General features: G+C 35.7%; 1 protein-coding gene across 4 annotated transcripts in view; it reads right to left on the minus strand.

The window, feature by feature from the left end:
- rabgap1l (RAB GTPase activating protein 1-like) overlaps positions 1–18,795 on the minus strand; it is a 121,682-nt gene extending 102,887 nt beyond the window's left edge. Inside the window, exons 1-11 of one of the 4 annotated variants that reach the window (XM_079244986.1) lie at positions 18,252–18,262; positions 18,050–18,150; positions 11,812–12,037; positions 11,280–11,427; positions 8,495–8,699; positions 7,718–7,892; positions 6,402–6,559; positions 5,353–5,463; positions 3,087–3,153; positions 2,602–2,704; positions 587–753 (exon numbers count right to left, since the gene is read on the minus strand). In XM_079244986.1, the coding sequence (XP_079101112.1) occupies positions 587–753; positions 2,602–2,704; positions 3,087–3,153; positions 5,353–5,463; positions 6,402–6,559; positions 7,718–7,892; positions 8,495–8,699; positions 11,280–11,427; positions 11,812–11,949 (1,272 nt within the window). In that variant the 5' untranslated portion in view covers positions 11,950–12,037; positions 18,050–18,150; positions 18,252–18,262. Of the gene's footprint in view, positions 1–586; positions 754–2,601; positions 2,705–3,086; positions 3,154–5,352; positions 5,464–6,401; positions 6,560–7,717; positions 7,893–8,494; positions 8,700–11,279; positions 11,428–11,811; positions 12,038–18,049; positions 18,151–18,251; positions 18,263–18,515; positions 18,704–18,752 lie in introns of those variants that run through there. The other 3 variants (XM_079244985.1, XM_079244988.1, XM_079244987.1) reach the window with 3 other exon arrangements.
- Positions 18,796–20,672: the final 1,877 nt, after the last annotated feature.

Raw genomic sequence — 20,672 nt, forward strand, 5'->3', positions numbered from 1 at the left:
GTCTTGGCTCCTCCCTCTGTGGTTTATTTCCTTGCGTGGAACTAAACCAAGGCTTTTTTATTTGCAGCTTTTTCCCCTCAACAATTTTCTCTTTCTCTGCTGTTTAACAGGAGGAGGCTAATAAACCGAACCGGGTCGGGGAAATCCTTCCCCCATTTTCTCAGCCATGTTTGCCTTCTGAGTTTCTTCTTCACTACTTTGTATTTTAGTCCTAACACGCTATTTAAATGCAGGGTGTGGCTATCAGGTATGCGCTGCGGGAGGGGAAGGAGAGTAGTCGGGAGAACAAGCTTACGAAATATAAGAAATAAACAACTCTATTTCAGTCCGAACATCTCCTTTCATCAATATCCAATCCAGTCCTTTAGAAATTACCAATAAGCAACTGTCATTGTATCAAACCAACCAGAGAGAAATCACTGTCTCATGACTGATCCACTGAGATGTCTTATCTGCTGACCAATGGGAAGGCACAACCCTTTTACAATTGGTGGATCATTTACACCTTCATATCACATAAAACAAAAAGGATATTTTATTAAATTGAAGCATGACAGTGGGCAGCTTGAAGTTTTGTCACAGTTACCTGTCTGAGTTTGAGGTAGAAAGTCTCACAGAAGGTCTTCCGACTGAAGTACCAGAAGCGTTCGTTTGATGGATAGACCCTGACGAGAGTTTCCAACAGAAAGCGAACTGGCTCCACCACTTCAGTCACCACCAGGTCCACTGCCACTGTCATATAGACCTGCTTATCTGGAGGACATCCAAAAGTATGAAACAATACACAGAATAATGTTATGGTAGGGTTTTTTAAACAAGAATCTTTCTCTTTCTCCATAACATACTGTACATCACACAAATGAAAGAACAAATTATATTTATAAAACAATGAACATATAATAAAACACATCTCCTTACTGCCTTCAGTTAAAAACTGAACATTTCAGCATGTGGTCAAATGAAAACAGCTACAGAGGAAATTCACCAGCCGAACACTTTAAAATGTCACATTTGCAGCTTTTAAAACAGAAAACTCTTTAATTATTATCTATACATCTTTTCTTTTAAATGCCATATTTACTTATTTTAGTTTAATTTGATTCTTTCATAGAGCCTACTTGGATTGGTCCTGCCCTTAATCTCTGGTTTTTATGATGAGACAGGGAAGAGACAACATCGTGTATTCTGTGGGGACGCCACACCCTCTAGTGGATGGGGAGTTGAAATCACAGATCTATTTCTTTTTTCTTTTTTTTTTCTTTTTTAATTAATTTGAAGATATATAACACATACATACCTTTATACCCACATGTACACATTTATACATATACAAATACATATTCCTACACATATACATACAAACCTACATAAAAAATTAATAATAAATAAAAAAGAACACAATTTAGAAATATCACTGTAAGTAAAATATAACTCATTTTTACGCATATATCTGAAAATTAAGTAAGTTTTAGGGTTGTTTTTTTTTTGGGGGGGGGGGGGGGGGGGCTGGGCTCTTCCTTACAAATACTTTTCATCTTTTTCCTTACATTGTACCAATATTATATTATTAGGAGACTATACACACACATTCTGGGACTGTCCCATAACTGGCCAGAGCCACTCAGATCCTTTCTGATATTTTAATATATTAGTTGGCACAATTAAGTACCGCATTTTCGATTTCCACTCAAACTCACGCCATTGAACACAGTTTGACATTATATGTCCCACTTTAAAAGATTCTTCTCAACTTTCTCTTGGTTTCTTTCTTTCTTCCATTTGTCTTTTATATCCCAGTTGTTGCCCATTTCCATTTGCATGGCCTTATACATTTTTTAAATAAACTTTTTATTGGTACCAAAGTTAGTCATTAACAGATCTTCCAAACAATGTGCTCTTTTACAAATATATTTCCATTCTTTATGTTTGGTCAAAAAGTTTCTAATCTGTAGAAATTTAACAAAATCTTTTCCAGTCAAATTAAATTAATTTTTTAATTGTTCAAATGATTTTGTATTCTCATTTCCAAAGACTTGTCCAATATATTTCTATTTCTCAAATCCTCCTTTTGAAAGTATAAAATTAGGAATTAGAACCATTTTAGTGGCCCTGCATATTGAATCAGACATTTTAATTTTTTTAAACTATTGCCCATATTTTAAACTTTTTTTTTTTTAACCCATTCATTTGTAATCTTCAAATTATTTTGAATTTTCTTTGTTACAAATGGCAGTGATTCTAAAGCACAAGAATTTTGCTCAATTTCCCTCCATCCCCTGTCATCTTATGTATCAATCCATACTTTTAAAGCTTTTAAGTGTGATGCACAATAATATTTCTTAATATTAGGTCAATTTAAACCACCTTTTTCTTTAGGGTTCTGAAGTAACGTATACCTTTTATTGGTTTTTTATTTCTCCAGATACATTTTGATATTACGGAAGCATAGCGCTGTCATCCTCATAAAAAAAAAGTTTGGGCCTTATTACGTTATAACGTGATAGTTTTATTGTAAAAACGTGAAACTATCACATTATAAAGTGATAAGTCTACCTGGAACAAGTCAAACTATTCTGCGTACGGAGAGTAATTTGTCCTAACCTTTAGGTGTGTCTTCATTCAATGGCTGGAAGGTTGCCATGTTGGGGTTCCACGTTCCTGTGATGATGTAGGCTTTTCCATCAGAGCTCTTGCCCATTGATTCCTGTCAATGAGTTTATCCGTCTTATTTTCTTGGAATAGTTTTTATAAGTATACAGGGTCAATTGCAATATGTAAAGTCTAATGAGTGGTCTTATAGTGGGTTAACTCCATTTTTGCCCATTTAATCCCATCATTCAAAAGGACAGGTTTAAATGACTTACAATGATTCTTAAAGCTTGAAACAAAGGCAACCTAAATTTTATGAGACAAAAAGAAGCATATTTGCCTTCTACTCAAGTTCTTAGGAATACCATGACTTTGGTAAATAAGAATCTATACCAATTTATAATAATTCTAGAGCATATTAGTATAATTACCACATGCTCTACTCAGTTAATTATAAGCATTCATCACTAAAATGTGTTGTATTGAGTCTTTCTCACCATGTCTACTAGATGCATGTTACTGTTGCTGACTTTCTGTCCTGGGCTCAGCAGCATCCCAAAACACCTTGAAGGAAAACAAAAGAGAGAATATCCACAGATCACTAACTTCACTGCTAAGTTGCAGCTTGCACAAGTTATCTGACAGAGAAGAAAATAAACCATTAAAAAAAAGCAAGTTGGAAAGCATCAATCAGGTTAAGTACAGGATCCGGCTGCCAGGTCGTCATTGTAGATGAGAAGTTGTTCTCAACTGATTTTACTTGGTAAAATAAAGATAAATAAATATATATATATATATATATATATATATATATATATATATATATATATATATATATATATATATATATATATATATAAGGAGTTTAAAAGGAGAATTAGAAAAGTCCATCTATGACTCAGATTCACATAAAGGATCAAACCAAATATTTCATCAGGTTATCAATACATATGATTATAGTGAAGCGAGACTTTTTTCAACTTCATAAAATGGCCCAAATTATCCAACAATGGTCAGATTAATCCTCTTCAACTTTATGTAAAACGCTGCTTTCCAGTTTCTAATTTGCAGCACAAAAGAAAACCTTTACATCTAGGCCACTGTTGATGCACAAAGTCTTGTACTTTCACTAAATGTTGAAACTTTTAAATCCAGGTTAAAAACATTTCTTTTCTCATGCACCTATGCATGACATCTGCACAGTAACTTTTAACTAATTTTGCTTTTAATTATTTCAATATAATTTATGATTTTATGGTGATTTTGTCATTTTTATTTTCTTTTATGCTTTTCTGTAATGCTTTTAATGTTTCATTTAAAGCACTTTGAATTGTCTTGTACATGAAAGGTGCCATACAAATAAACTTGCCTTGCTTTACTCACTTTACAAAGCAGGATTCCTCTTACCAACAATGTCTCTTTCTAGCAGTGTGTTTCATAAGCTATGTTTTAGGTGAGATTTGAATAACATAAGTATAAAACTGTCAACATAAAACAAAAGACCAGGCGTTCCAGCCACAGGGGCTATTCAGCTGCTCAACAAACAACAAAACAAAACAACAAAATGTACTGAATCCACACACAATGCATGATGCAAATCCAAACAGGCTTTCAAAGGATCTGAAGAGGAAGACCAAGGCTACTGAAAGTAAAACATGAATATTAATAAACTGTTATAAAACACTGGCTCAAAATAACCTATTCTAAACACAACAGGGGTTTCCGCCGACTCTAAAAATACACACCAGGGCAGGTGTCTGTCTCCCTCTGATCGCAGCAGAGGTATGGGGATGAAAATGGGAAATGGCCTAGTTTTTATGTGTTGCACAAATATTTGAACATATGAAGGTTGGGCAACATAAAGTTGTCCATGATTACAGCACAATTAAAGTTCCCTTGTTGAAAGATTTATTTTATTTATTTTAACTCTTCTGTGGTTTGATGTTGAAGTATCTGCATTTTTCCTCTCTTGTCAGAACATATATCAAATAATAACATATGGTTGAAGTTAATAATGCACTAATATTAACCAAAACTACAACGAAATAAGGAAAGGAATTTAGAGTCAAAGGCCAAGTTTAAGAAGTGAAACTGAGTCACACTGTTACAGATTTACTTCCTGAACAAACAAAATGGGGAAAAATACAAAACCTTTAATGAATCAATGCAATAGTGATGTCCAATAAAAGGTTAGCAAGAGGTCAACATATAGTATTTTGTTTTTTAATTATATAAAAACTGGACTTGTTATAACAGAAAAAACTGACAAATGAAGATATTTGTCAGCAAAGTTTGTTGATTCAGGACTCGCTCTGCACTGCATGTTTGGGGTCAAACTACAGAAAAGCTAGATGAGGCTGAAAGCTGCCTAACCTGATACCATGAGATTATTTTACACAGAATGAAACTGCATGGTGCAAGTTAAGGGGTTGCAGCTGCACATTTCTCTTTTCAATTTATTACCACAAATCCCAGGTACAGATTTTTTTTTTTAGTGATGCAGAAAATGGACCCATGTGTGTCTTCAGTAAACTGAACTAACTAACTAATACGTTGAGACTTTAAATAATGTAACATTTATTATATTACAGCCATTTAAGTTGTGGAGACTATAGTTTAGCCATGACTGGTATTGATTTAAAGTTTGTAGTTGTGTTACTCTATCTTATGTATTGCATGAAATTTCTTGATTTAACCTGGGCTTAAGGTTTGTTATAAAGTTTTACAGGAAAAAATGAATGAAACTATGTAGAGTTTTCTCACCTTTCAATTCCCAGCTCTTTGTTGCATATCTGTTGTACTGTAACCACCACCTTCTTCTGGACACCCTGTCGCAGCTTGAAGTAAAACTTATCTCTGTCCTTTGGCACTGGGCTGCATTTGGAAACAAACACAAGTTGATAAAAGTCACCTGAGAATGTGATTGCTTTCTGACTTTTAAAAATTAAGAGTATAAACCAAGGGTGTCCGAAGTTGGTCCTTGATGGCCACAGTCCTGCAGGATTTCCATGTATCCCTGTTCAAGCACTCCTGGTTTCCATTAACCCCTTAACCAGCGGGGCTCCACCATGAGTCGTTTTTATGTATTTTTTTATATAAAACCTTGAACTATCTGTTAGATGTTTCTTATTTTAACACTACTGCGCCTGTCGGTCCATCAGTAGTATTGAAATATGATGTCAATGCTATGCTATGGCAGTAATAAAGGTCTCAAAAGCTTTTCTGATATAATATTACATATACATTCTGTATCTGTTTATTATCCACAAAGGCTTTGACAGACCTCTCTTCTGAGATTTTAAAACACACAAACACAACACAAACACGTTTGACTGTTTCATCATCTTTGAAATGGCCAAGATGCGGGCCCTGCTGGTTAAAGGGTTAAATGGATCAAACAGCCAATGAAGATCTGTGCAATCACTGAATCATTTGAGTCAGATGTGTTGGAGCAGGGATACATGGAAAACCTGCAGGATTGTTGCACTGGAGTACTAGAGCTGGACACCCCTAGTGTAAACTGTGATCCTTTTGTTTTACCGGCTGTAATCTGAGCAGCTTTTGTCACTTTTGTCATGACAAAGCTTACATTTAAGTCTTTTGTCCGGTCTTCTCCTGAAAGCTTTTATATAACTGGCCTGACTTATGCTTTCACACAAGCCACTGGGCCTTTTGACCATTACCAGCACATTGAGAAAAATCACAACCAGATAAGACAGTACAACAATGATCTGTAGAGCAGATTGTCCGTTTCATAGGAAACTGTGTGAGAATTTGTGCACCATTTGAGTGTGCATGTTTGTGCCAGATACCTGAAGTTGCCTTTGCCATCATCTTCTCTGATCTCCAGTGACACGGTGAAGGTATAGAGATCACTATCAGGTGGACTGGACAGCATTGTGTCTTTAGGGTCTGTTGGCCGTGAGGAACGCCGAAAAGCTGTCGAGAAACTATACAGAATACGACTGACCTGAATGGAAAAGAACAAAAGAAGGCAACAGAAGTAAACATACACACCTGACAGATAAATATGAAAACAATATGATAAACTTGCTTTATTTTATTGATTTGTTTATGTAACAGGGACAGTACACTCTGATGAATATTTTTGTAAATGCGTCAGTGTTGTCTGTAATGCTCATTTTTAATTATATGTAAATAACAAAAAAGAAGAATGGCTACACAACATACTATAGAACATCAACAAAATTGTATCTAGAAGTGGAAAAGAAAGAAAAAAAAACGGGGGACAACAGCACCCTCAGCTGGTTTCATTCTGTCAGTACGTTGAAACTACCTGTAAGGCCTCAGGGAACCTTACCATCATTATACATGTCACATGCCAAAACATAAAATGTTGTGAAATGTGTTTTGTCAAATATAAAGTCAGAAATCAGTCCTTCATTTGAAGACTCTGTTGGATAAAATAAAAAAAAAAAATATGACTTGTGCTGCTGACCTCTTGGCCAGGTCACCCTTGTGAAAGAGATCCTGATCTCAATGGGTTTTTTACCTGGTTAAATTAAAGGTTGAAAAAAAATTGGTGAAGCAATATTTTTATTTGTTATGTAGTTTCTGCAAAGCCATCACTCCTGGTGTTACATCAGCTCCTGCAGTGACATTAATTAGCTAATTAAACTTGATTTAAATGGAATTCAGAATAATACAATATGCATGTCAACATTAAATAGTCTCTTTAGCATTTTATTCTTTTTCCTTTTACTTAATTTTTACTATTAAGAGTTTTACAAAGTGCATTTTCACTTTAGACAAAATAAAACAAAACAATAAGTCATAATGATGAACTTCACATGTATATATATATATGTGTATATATATATATATATACACATATATATATATATATATATATATATATATATATATATATATATATATACATATATATATATATATATATATATATATATATGCACACACACACACACACACACACACACACACTAGACATTAGATAACAGAGACAGTTCACAGTGAAAGCTCATGAGGTTTGTTGTCCATTGGATGTTGTGTAACAAGCTGCTAATAAAATGCCAAGACTTTACTGAAAAATGAAACCCATAAGGAGCTGCTGTGCTGCGATGTGGAATAAATCCATGCAACTCACTGCTTCTTTGATGTGGCAGGAGAAAACGTGAATCTGGAAGTCTTCTGAACTTCTGTAACTCTCAGTGAAGGAGAAACAGTCACTTTCCACCGAGCCGTCTCGACCACGGGCGCAGAACAACACCTTGTAGATGGGGAAGGAGGCAATTTCTGTTCCAGAGGCCTGGTCCACAACTCTGACAGGAGTGACACAGAGAGTCAGTGTACCAGTAAATGAATACATCATTTCTGTTACTGTACATTAAGCTCAGAGTGCTAAAGGTTATACTTAATACAGGACATTAACTTTACATTAAAACCACTCCTCCATTAAATCGAGAAAGGCAAGGCATCCATCAATATTTCATCAGTGCAGAAATGTCGACTTTTTCAGTCAAGTGTCTCATTTCCTCAGCGAAGCACTTAAATATTTCATGTTCCGTTTTCATTAAGTGAATCTGGACAGCTGGGAAGTTTCTGTCAGCTCTCTCATCTGTGACTTATCTTCCTTCTGCTGGCTAACAGGCTTTTAAGGTTGCAGGCACCTTAACTAAAAAAAAAAACACATTGCATTCTAATTTGTTTGTATAATGGTCATACATTGCATTCAATGGCTTTACTGTAGCTAATAATATCCTGCAAATTAAGCCGTTTATATTTCTGTATCAGCTATCAAGGTGTTCTTTTCTGTAATCCAAGTTTCATTAAACAAACAAACTTTTCATTAGTCAGCCTGTTATATTAAACTAGGTCATGTTTCAGTCCACCTTGAACCCTCACAGAATCTTTAATGTCTGACCTCACAGAGCCATCTGGACCACAGGGGACATGCAGGGTGATGGGAATGGGGATGGCACTCTCAGCCCGTAGGGTCGCCATAGCTCTCTGTGCCTCTGCCTCGTTGCGAGGAGCTTTGACCCAGGTACAACCCAGGTACGATAGTTTGTTAAACTGGACACTATCTTCCTCCAGGACAGTGGGACTGCTCGGTGCAGGGTATGCTTCTGTGGACAGAAGAATAATGTTTTATGTGAAAATGCATCTCCTTTTTTCTTCCACATCTTATAAGATCTGAATAATGATAAAGCATATTTCTTCACTTGTGCTCAATAAAACAATGTCACACATGGACAGGAAACAGCAATGCATCTTTTTAGAGTGGAGGAAACAACAGAAGCAACACTAAAGATAAAAAGAAGGTGAGAAAATGACAGGAAGTGACAAAGTCATCTGTGGAATGACCTTTAACCTGAAACTTTCACACTCACAAACAGGAAGCAGAACAATGACAGCAGCTGGACTTCTACTGCTGACTAGCTCTTATTTCACCACATGCTAACCATTTCCTCTGGCTTAACTGCAGCTGTGCAGCACAACTGCAAATCCACAAACATGAAAAGTACGGTAAAACATGTAAAAATGAATAGAAACTAAGTTATGAAGGTGAAAAAAATAAGTAAAATTCTCATATTTCATATGAAATCAAGTGTTTACATTGATTGTTAGTCCAGAGCACATCAAAACTTTTGCTATTAAAACAATTCAACCAGACAACCATGTAGAAGTGAAGACATTTCCTAATTTGGAATTATGTATTATGCTCTCATTAGCTGTCATAACCGCCAGAGCAGATTTACACCATCTGTAAGTCTTTTAATGGTTCATGTAAAGCACTTTGAATGGTCTAGTACACTAAATGTGCTATACAAATAAAACCTGCCTTGCCTAAAATACATATGAAAATAATTAAGTCTACTGTACAAACATCTAGACATACCATGACTTTTTGCATTTGTTTGTAAAAACAAAACCTTTCACTCATAACAACATTGCAAACTAAACTAGTTGTCTCAAGAGACAAAGGCAAGTTCTTCCTTCCTGTATCATTATCCATTTTATTTCAAGTGAAATCACCCAGTGATACTCATACAGGTACTTTGCACACTTCCTCTTCTCTTAGCAGCGTAAAGCGTCTTTTGTACACACTTTCATATGCAGCTATTTAAGTTACTGGTCCACAGTTTCCACTTAAACACCATGTGAAAATGTGAGGTAACAAACTAAACTTATGAAAATGACACTTTTGAATGAAACCATGCAAAAGTAGCATTTTTAGCAAAAAACAAAAAAAAACAAAAAAAACAATGCAAAATAATTATGTAAATAAATTACCACACATTACAGTCATATGTTTGAAACTGAGAACTGTGGTAACATAAGAACTTTTCTGAAAGATCAATGTTCAGAGAGCTCATGTTATACCTGACAATGACCTGTGGACCAGGCTTATTTACCCACACAGCTGCCAAAGTAACTTTAAAGGTGGAGTATGTAAGATTTTCAATATTTTCAAAATAAATTAACTAAAAAAATAACTACAATCATAATTAGATAGTTTTTTGAACATGTAGGTTCCAGTCTGTCCATATTTGATGCGTTATTAAATTACATGTTTAATTAATGACAAAGACCCTTCTTAAATGTTTGCCTACCAGTAAAAAAAAGTGCTTTTTGTTGTTTGTCATTAATTAAACTTGTAATTTAATGACGCATCAAATATGGACAGACTGGAACCTATATGTTTAAAAAAAAAAACTATCTAATTATGATTAGAAAATCTTACATACTCCACCTTTAAAACATCAAATCAAATCAATCAAAGACACAATTTCATCCCACGAGGGGAATTTCAAGATGAGGTATTGAAATATTATGAATGCATATGGATAAGAAGCATTGCTATAACGTTCTCTACGACTGAATATGACTGTACTCTGACCCCTGGTGAAGTGCTGTTTTTGCCTTAGTGTTTGCTGAAGCGCCTGGAGCAACCTGCCCATACTAATATACAAAACGGTAGAGGAAGTGTCAGAGAGTTCACACACCTGCCTTGCTGATCTGGCTTTTGGTGGAAAGTACACAGCTAGGGTTTTGTGCCTTTTTTGTATGTTATCAAGAATAAATCTCAAAAGTTTTATTTTTTAAGAATGTTTTCACATTTTCACTTTCAATCTGAAACTCTGTTTCATGGAAATAACAATACAAACACAGTAAGTTTAGTAACAGTGATAAATATGTACCACTGTTTTACATATGCCTCTCTGAAACACAGCAATAGCATGAAGGGAGAATAGTTGGCAGAGAAATGAGAGGAAGAAGAAGAAGAAGAAGTCGTCAAGCTCATCAGGGAAATAATTACTGCAATCAGCAGTAATGTTTCCAGTACGTTCTTCTGTCATGTTGGAACGCTTGCAGTCTTGCCCAGCCACCATCCAAAACAATAAATGTTATTAATGTTTCTGATATAGATGAAAATTAATGTATGATATAAAAATAAATGTAAACATAGAGTACAAATGACACAAGTCTGCTCTGATTAAACACAATTTCAGCACACGGTGAGGTGGCGTTTCAGTAACCATGGACAAATGCAATTTTACTCAATATTAAAGGTTGTTATTATCATTTTTATTTTACATTATGATTATCACTATTAGCAGTATTATATGTGACTAAAAAGCTACTGACAAAGAGACAATAACTGCATTAATTGCAAATGGGCCCAGCAAATCGAGAATCCATACCTGCAGGTTGGGTTTCAACTGGTCTGTTCTCTGGTTCCCTGTGCTTCTCCATCTTTTCCACACAGCTCTTCTCCACCTTCACTTCTTCATCATCATCCAGCACCTCCTCCATAGCTTTTTCAAGCTGATCATTCCCATTCCAAGACATCTGAGAAAGTTAGAAAAAGAAAAATTGGGGGATGGGACGAATAAAAAGAAGGTGCAAAACCACCATGAGAAAAATCTCCTGTGGACTGAATAAATCCAGTCTATCATCTTCTCTCACAAGGTAAATGCATAAAATCCCATGAAATCCAGGTATAAACTCATCCATCACACACATTAGGGATCTAATTAGTCAGACATGTTTGGCTCAGTAAAGAGAAATTGAAAATAGCTCGGAGGGCATTGATGGGGAAACGAATGTTTCTGCTACTTTGCATTATAATCTTTCAGTTCACACCTCATCAGAAGCTGCCAGGAACTGGATCATTTTCTTCCAACTATTGTAAGTTAGCTCAGACGCAAATTTGTAATGCTGTTTGGTCCTGACCTTAAGTCTTGGCTTGCCCTCAGAGCCTTGTGGTGACCCAGCAGAACTGGACTGTACCAGAACAAACTCCTCACTGGTGACGGTGGCCACGGACTCAGTAGAGCTGCTGACTTTACCCAGTGAGGAGCTGTCATCCATGGCTGGAAGGGTTACTCAGGACTGGCAAGGGAGACCAGGGTTACAGCTCTCCCCTTCACTCCTGTCTGGCCAGCACCGGGAAGGGAGTCTGCATGCACAACAAGCAGAAGCATTAGATCATTAGGGCATTCTTCTCATGTTCCGGTAAACAGCATCCATAAACATCGATGAAAAATTAAGTGGGAATAAATTGAATGCATGGAGTTAAAAGATTCTGAAAGTCTCAGAAAGAAATTCACACAATCTGGATGGTATTTTTTCCTTATTCATACTCGAATGGAGGCTAGAGAAAAGTACTATGTGCGGTGTTATCACAATAAAGTAAAAGATGATATCAGAGCACAATGAAAATGTCCACGAAAGACTTGCTAGACTTTCTGGTTTTGTGACCTACAGTTTCAGGTTGCAAATGTTTCCAAAGTGAAACCCAACTTCTATTCATCTCCAAGTTAATGACACTTGCCCAGAACAAAGAACAAAATACCTAATCTCAGAGATATACTTGTACAATCCCTAAAACAGTTCTTAGTCTTCATAGTGTAATAAAGTCACTTGCAGATCACATTTTCTAATTGTGTGACAGTCTCTGACAGGCCGATCCGGCAGATGAATGGGGTCATTGAGTTTCCATAAATCCCATCTTTATATGGTTCTATTTTCAGCATGGTAGCCAAGCAAATCTTATGATTCAATGCTCATGTTTTAGATGGCAGTCACCACATACTGGGGTATTTCCAACACCAGTTGGTGGTTTTTTTTTAACATTGTGTTTCTAGCAGTAACTCTGCCACTGCATATTGGCACCAATATGACCACCGTTTGATTTTTAAAACGAAGAGTTGAACATTTCTGAACATCTTTCTGAACAGCATCTGGTTTGGTATGTTTGTCAGGGTTTGGTCACAGCACAAAAGACGATTATTTTTCACGCAAACACTGATGAATAGGATTCATATCAAGACATGACCCAGATTAGACTTTGGCAAGATGCAACACCTTTAGCTTCCTCAAATACTTACCTGATAACAACACGATATATTATTATAAGCAAGGACTCATCAACAGAAATAATCTAGTATTTTTTTTACCTCCTCACTACAAAGATGAACTTATTTTCATCTATTTTGAAACATCACAAGCATAAAAACTTGCATTAGTGGCTGTTAATTGAATATATTAATACTTCTAAAGAGAAACATTGATAAAAATGTTATTTGATGCCATTCACTTAAACAATAAATCAGACTCAAGTGAAAGATTTACTATAATGGATATAATAATAATTATAGCTACCTGTGATTTGAGATTTGGTTAAACCCTAATAGTAGTGCACCAACCTGTTTTTCTTCTCATTTATAAAACTTATTCTATGCTTTATATATTTTTGGCAGCTACCCAGCAGTTGGGATTGTAGTATTAATGAGGAGGGGCTCACATACTATGGCATACACAAAAGTAAATACACATTGACTGGAAGGATTGTATGAAGGGACCATTCATTCAGACACAGTGACGTGAAAACATGTACACAGAAGACATTCATACACACTTTAACTAGGCAAATTATATTCTGCACACAAATGCACGCTGAAAGTAGGGTCTCAGGGCTGCAGAGACTGTTGATGTTTTTAAAAAAAAGCTCAAGACCTACCTTTTTAGTTTAGCTTATAACTAAGTTTTAACATTCTTATATTAACCCATATTTATCTTTCTTTTTAGCTACTTTTATTTATTTATTTATATATTTTATATATTGATTTACATAGTATAGATTTTATTATTTTATTTTAATGGATTTTATTTTTGTTTAGTTATCACTCCAGCTCTCTCCTCATCGGGGTCCTCTTCGCCGAGGGCTGCCCCTGCTCTGACTGCATGGGTGTTGCTGTGGGGGCTGTCCCTGTCTGGTGGGTCGGGATCCAGCGCTGCAGCTTTACGGTTGTGGCGTGGGTCCTGTCTGCCCGGACCCGGGTGGCCCCCATGGTGATGGCCTGGGTGGTCTTGGTTGGGGGTAGCCCTTTGTGTAGAGGCTCCCTGAGAATACTGTTTCCTTATCTGGTGCACATCTGGTGCAAATGCACCTGGCCATTCATTCATCTTTTAACTGTTACAGGGCAAATAGGGCATGGGTGAGGGTGGTTGTGGGTGGGTGAAAGGGGATGTGTATGTGTGTTAGTGTTTTATCTATTTTGATGTAAATTGTTTTATAATGTAAAGCACTTTGTATTGTTTTTAAGCACGAAAAGTGCTATACAAATAAAGTTTGATTTGATTTGATTTGATGTGCTTCATTCCCACTAATTTACTTACAAAAACCACAGCATGGTGTAAAAAGTCAACCTCCCCACCAGTTAACTTGTGGGAGTCGCTGGAACGAGCAGGAACCCAGATAAGAAAACCTGCATAGTAAAAGGGCATGCTGGGAAAACTGGGCCATGAAGAGCAAGTGTCTGCTTTGGTTCTATTGAAGCTCGTCTATCTTTTTCAAAAAACAAACTAAATCTGACATGTTCAGCCTACACTGAGCTAAATAAATCGAGTTACTTAATGTTGACTATGTGGGTGCAGATACCCCATAAATCCTATGCATACAAACAGAATGAATTACAAAGCTAATGCAACACAGCCTTTTATGTTTAAAAAAAAAAAAAAGGGCTAAACTATGTGATTAAATGTATTTAACAAGAAAACAATAAAATAGGAAATATTTTAAAGGGATTATCTGTGGGAACATAAAATGTTTTATCCTCTGTGTACCATTTCATCTCCTAAAGCTGCTGCTATAATGTGTTCCTCCAGGCAGCCTCATCCTCTCTGCATTCAACTCATGCTACTAACACAGCAGCAAATCCACACTCAGTCATTACCAGCACGTCACTACAGTCCAGACCCAGTTGGCAGCCTTGCTACCATCAACCACTGCCTGTATGGAAAGACTGACTCGTGGGCTAGACGAACTGACAACACCCAACATAGCTGGACTAACCAGAAACATTACATCTGCAAGGGTGCCCTGTGTTTCAGCCGGTTGAGTTGCTGGGCTGTTCATTCAACTCCCAGCATAAACAATCCAACAGGGCCTTTGAAGTTTTATTCACTGCATGACGATGCGAGATTCACAGGTCACACAAAAGGAATTTACTTCTGCTCTACATTTCTTCTTGTGGAGATAGGTGATAAGGACTATATCTCCTTTATTTTAAATCACTGGTGGCAGGCTCATCCCCTGCTTTACAGTTCTGCTGATCGCAGTGAAAGAACCTGCAGACTGCTTTTGTCTTCCTGCTTGTAAAAGATTACAGGTCATACCGAGCATATTTATTAATGCAAGCACAGAAAACCTGTTTAATCAGTCAACATAGTTAAACAGTTCAGGTTAAGCAGAGTTTTTTCTCTATCTTTAAGACAGTATCAGCTTGTAAATTCACATACTGTCTTTTGTCTTGTGTATTCTCAGATTTGTGTCCCAGTGTTCGTCAGTGTGATGAATTTGTTGGTCATTTCACAGACTGGCAACTTGAGACATCTGTGTCAGAGTTGTCTGAATGGTTAACTCCTTGTTAAAGATCAGGGTGTGACATAACAGGATTAGGAGTTCATTTCCTGCCCTGTAGAACATTTGTGTTCCTAGAAACTGCCACCAGACATCCAAGCATCCACAGCTCATCATAACACCTGATCAGGATAAAAGTGTGTGAGATCACACAGCCAAACAGAGAAACACTTCTGCCTCCAGAGACTCACTAACAATATCTTTGAAGCTTCTTCTTCAGCACAACCTGCCAATAAGTGACACCTAACCCCTTCATTGAGTCACTTCCAGTTGGGTCTCCAGCCTCAATCATAAGAGTTATTTTTATAGTCAAATGCAACTTATCAGCTTGCAATAGTACATTCAAAAGTACACTTATTTTTTTAATAATAAGTACAGGTACTTTGTTTTGGCCTGAAGTGCAAAATCATTGTGAAATTTAGGCTACTAATTAGCAGTATAGTTACTGGCTGTCAAATACCAAATCCAAGAACTGGCCTACCTCAAGCCAAAGCCCTGCTCACTGTTGCTTGAATTTGTTTATCTCTGCCTCGTAGATTGGGTTTTATCCAGCATTTATGTATTTTTCTGTTTTTTAGCAAATTTCTGTAAAAACCTAGGCAAGGCAAGTTTATCTGTATAACACACCCTGCATATACAAGACAATTTAAAGTGCTCTTCATTAAATATTAAAAGCATTACAGATTGTGTAAAAAGCATAAACTACTGACATTTTTGCAATTTCTTTTTTTTAATCTAACTTAGATTCCATTAAATTTTAGGAGTGATCTGGAAGGAATTGTTGACACGGGAGTTTTTAAGACGTTTCTGCAACTCTGTGAGATAGCCAATGTCGTCATTATCATACTCACATAGCCAGATGGTATGGAATATATAGGAGCTAGTTTATGCCTCTCGTACATCATATAATGATATTTAGTGAATCCAGTTTTATGTTAAGAAACATAAATGAGAAAAAAAATTCAGGACTTTTGTTTTTGGTGTACATAGAAACATGAGTGGAATTGAGCTGTTTCTTATCATTTAATTAAATTTAAAAACTAGATAAAACTCTGAACACGGAGTCGGTCGGCAAGATAAAAAAAAAATACATTCAATAATAAATAGCGTGTTACTTTACACATGTGGAAAGAACAACCAGGCCTAGTGTATCTAGTTTTTATCTCACATCCATATAAATAACACAAGTTTATAAATATATTGATGTCGTTTGTTTTACTGTTGAAATAAGAAAAAGAAATGTAACAATGTTGCTATGTCTATGGTCAATTTTGAATATTAACAATATCTTTGTTATTTCAAATGCTAACGGTATGTTTTCATCATCAATTAATCTCATCATGAAGATAAAAATGAATGAAAAACTAGAAAACAGGATGGAAACCACCGTATAGATGAAAATGAATTGGCTGGCAGAGGCCTGCACTCTCCGAGAGCATTTCTATCTTCATACTACCACAATAACTTGTATAAAAAAAGCTTCTTCATTTTCAAAATGTTGTGTGCATTATTCTCATTTACTGCTAGACATGGGGACGACTGTCTCGTTATCTAAAATATAAAAATGTCTGAATATAATCAATTAAACAAAACATTCATAAATGTTTCTCAGATTAAGTATCTATTTTTTCACCTTCTGAACACAATATATTTCCTTTTTGGTAAAATAAACAAATAAATACATAAATAAAATTTAAAAAAAAAAAAAAAAAACCTTTCTGTTTCATTTATTTAGCTAAAACGATTGTGGAAAAATAGCTATGTTTTCAATGTACACATTTATGCAGCTCCAGATCAACAACATATCATTACTGATATTGCAGAGGAGAATAACAGTGAATAATAGAGTAAACAGTGAATAGCTTCACACCACAACAAAAGTGACTGTATCAAGCTGTAAAAGTCTATTTAAATTCTTAAAATTGTAGACAGGATGTCTAGAACCATGTTCATAATCAATGGACAACAAATACAAGCAAATAACTGCAGTAAAATATATTTCTGTTGGCACCACCATGTATGCTGAAAGTAAAACTAAACTTATTACAGATTAAACTAAGATTTTACTGCAACAATGCCTCCACAATTCTTTGGCACATGACTTTGCTCTTTCAGACACAGGTTTATTTAACACCAAACTCTAAAAAATTACAAACCATTAAGCTTTCCTTAGGAATTACCCATTACACAAGTGTGTCAATAAAACTACTGGTAACCCTAGTGTATATATCCTTACAGTAAACCAAGAAACTAAAGCAAAGTAATGATACATCATAATGAAGTTTTTTTTTTAATTTATTTATTTTTTTTATCTGCTCTTCCTTTCCTCACCTAAACTGCAGGACACAACCTGTATGTATCCCAGAGCTGGTTCAAAAACAGTTATTGTGAGGTTGTGAAAACACCAGCAGTAATACTAGCAGTGTAATGTTTGGGATAATCATCTGTTATCTGTAAGCCCTTGAGTCAAATAACTCAAAACGTGTTGGCCCAACTCCAATAAGCGTCACTTAAAGCTATGTTTAGGTGGGATGCTCAAATATTCACCTGAAAACACTGATGTCAGTGTTCCCTTACGTGTTGGGAGGAATTCCGTCATAATTTATTGCAGAAAACTGGGACCACTACTCCCAGTGATGTCTACAGGCCTGGATGAAGAACAGTTTGACAGCATCAGCAGCAGCCTAATCTTTTATGCCATATTTCTTATTTAAACCATTATGTTATGAATATTAAGAAGGTAAAATACCTTTGGGAGTGCAAATGCGTCTTCGAAGTTGTCAAGCACACATAAATAGGACACTTGAAAAACACTGAAATGCCTTGCAGAGGAGCTATCTTAACGCAAAAGACACAAACACACAGGCAGAAAATAAGCTAACATCAAGCTAACTTTTCCCAATAGTGTAGCTTTTCATCGTCGCGGTTGCACTAAGAGAGACTCGTTTCATGCTGGCCTGTAGACAAGAGATTAGCTGTCAGGACAGGTGACTGCGATGTAAACAGGAAGTACCTGTGTTTGAGCCAGAATTGACCTGGGGGCTAACGCTAACCAGCTCGAAGTTCAAAACATTTGTGGCAGTAAACAGCTGAGGCGGTGTGTAGCGGAGTGAGCTATCTCACCATTACCCCGCCCGGTTCCGAAGGAAAATCACGAGAACCAACAAGGAAAACAAGGCTTTATCTCCCAGTCCACGTAGACGTGACTCTGAAAGTAACATATGTGTCAGTGACAGAGCTGTCAACTTACTTGTATGGATTGCTGTTGAGATGTTTGCTGTGTGTCAGAAGAGTTGCAACGAAGATCGTGTGTTTGAAAAGATGAATCACTCAGGAGTTCAACGACTTCCGGTATGGTTGGTTCGTTGTGTGTCACGCATGCGCAGCGTTCAAAATTTATTTCCATACTATTGTTTATGTGCTCCTAACTACTGCACAAAATTAGTGTATCACACACACGCGCGCGCAATTTATTTATTGTCACACTTTGTTTTTCATTTCTTTATTTTACTTTGCGAATATCCTTATATATTTTTATCTTCTGTTGTTGAGATTCTTGTCTTTGGAAAATCTTTTGTGTAATTTTGAGTCTTTCCATTTTAAATTTGCAGCTAAAAAGAGCTGCTAAAATAATTTTCACGCTTCTTTTAACAATGATAATACAGATATTATTTAATCTTGATGTATCAAGAAACAAATCGTTTTATATTGATATAATTTCCTAACAGTATTATTTCCCAATATCTCTTTCCGATTTTTAAACATACCATTTATAAAATGCAAAAATATTTGATCCCAAATGATAACGTTGAACGATAATGATTAAAATTGTTGTTATTATTATTATTATTATTAGTAGTAGTAGTAGCAGTAACATTAGTAGTAGTAGTAGTAGTAGTAGTAGTAGTAGTAGTAGTAGTAGTAGTAGTAGTAGCAGTAGAGGTAGTAGTAATAGTAGTAGAAAAAAACAACAAATGGCTCACAAACTGAGGCCAGCACCTCATTAAATGTTGAGTTATTATCTGCATCACCTGTGAAAAATGAAGACAGAACTAAGTTTAATGTAAATTTATACAGTAAAAGTGGATATACAGAACTTAATGTTCATTGATTTGAATTAACTTCAACCTATAGATTCTGTTTATTTAGTTGCCCACCATCATTGTCAATGACAGCTTAATGGGGGAGGGGTTGAACAATGCTCTCCTGATGGAGGCCAACTGGGAACATTTGAAAACCACTAGTCTAAATAAATGCTTTGTTCAGAAAATTCATTTAACCATTTTGGTCATAGTTGCTTGCCTCATGACAGTCATTAGTGGGAACATAGACTTAATGCTGCATTCAGAGTCAACAATTAGTCCATAACAGAGAATTTTGCATCTCTCCATCCTAAGAGCGTTTTATGAAACTTCAAACATCAAATACAATATGCTTAATGTTTGTGTTTGTGTGTGTGAGAGTGAATTATTTTAATAAGCACACAACAATAAATTCAAGCACTTACAAATCTTTATTTTTCAAAAGGTGACCCCATCAAATATTATTATCTCACATACAATTTGTTTTGACCACATTTTTAAAAACTTTATTTTCAAAGAAAAGCACTTAGTTAGCAAAATGTGTAGTGAGTATATTTGCCTGAATAAATAAGTAATGACAACAGTGCTGTCAAAGTGGGCAGCTACAGTAGATAGATGTCAGTAGTATACTTCACAGAATCCAGCCTATGTGATAGCTTAGGATCTTTTATTATTAACATTAACATATTTTCCCACTTTTCGATCAATCTGTTCACTTTTGTCATTTTAACCAAAGCAAACCACTTACAATGTGAAGTGGTTCTGACAAGTAAATAAAAGATGCAGCTTAATGTCACTGGATTTAGAATTTATTTAATGTTTTATCAATCAAAATGTGAACAATATAATGCTGAAAGGAGATTAGGAAAAAAAAAATCTGCTAAATGTCTGCATAAAAATTCCAAATGTATTTAAATATATCTTAAAATTTTGCAGTGTTTTTCACACTAGAGAGGTGATGGTTTCTTGCACTGCTTATTCTGCCTTGAATCCTGATCCTGCTGTACATAGAAATATAAAAGACCAATTTAACAGGAAACATTATTTGGGATGACAAGCAATGCTGAGTGAGAAAACGAGAAGTGTGA

This window comes from Telmatherina bonti, assembly GCF_933228915.1.
Source record: "Telmatherina bonti genome assembly, chromosome: 8".
NCBI lineage: Eukaryota > Metazoa > Chordata > Actinopteri > Atheriniformes > Telmatherinidae > Telmatherina > Telmatherina bonti.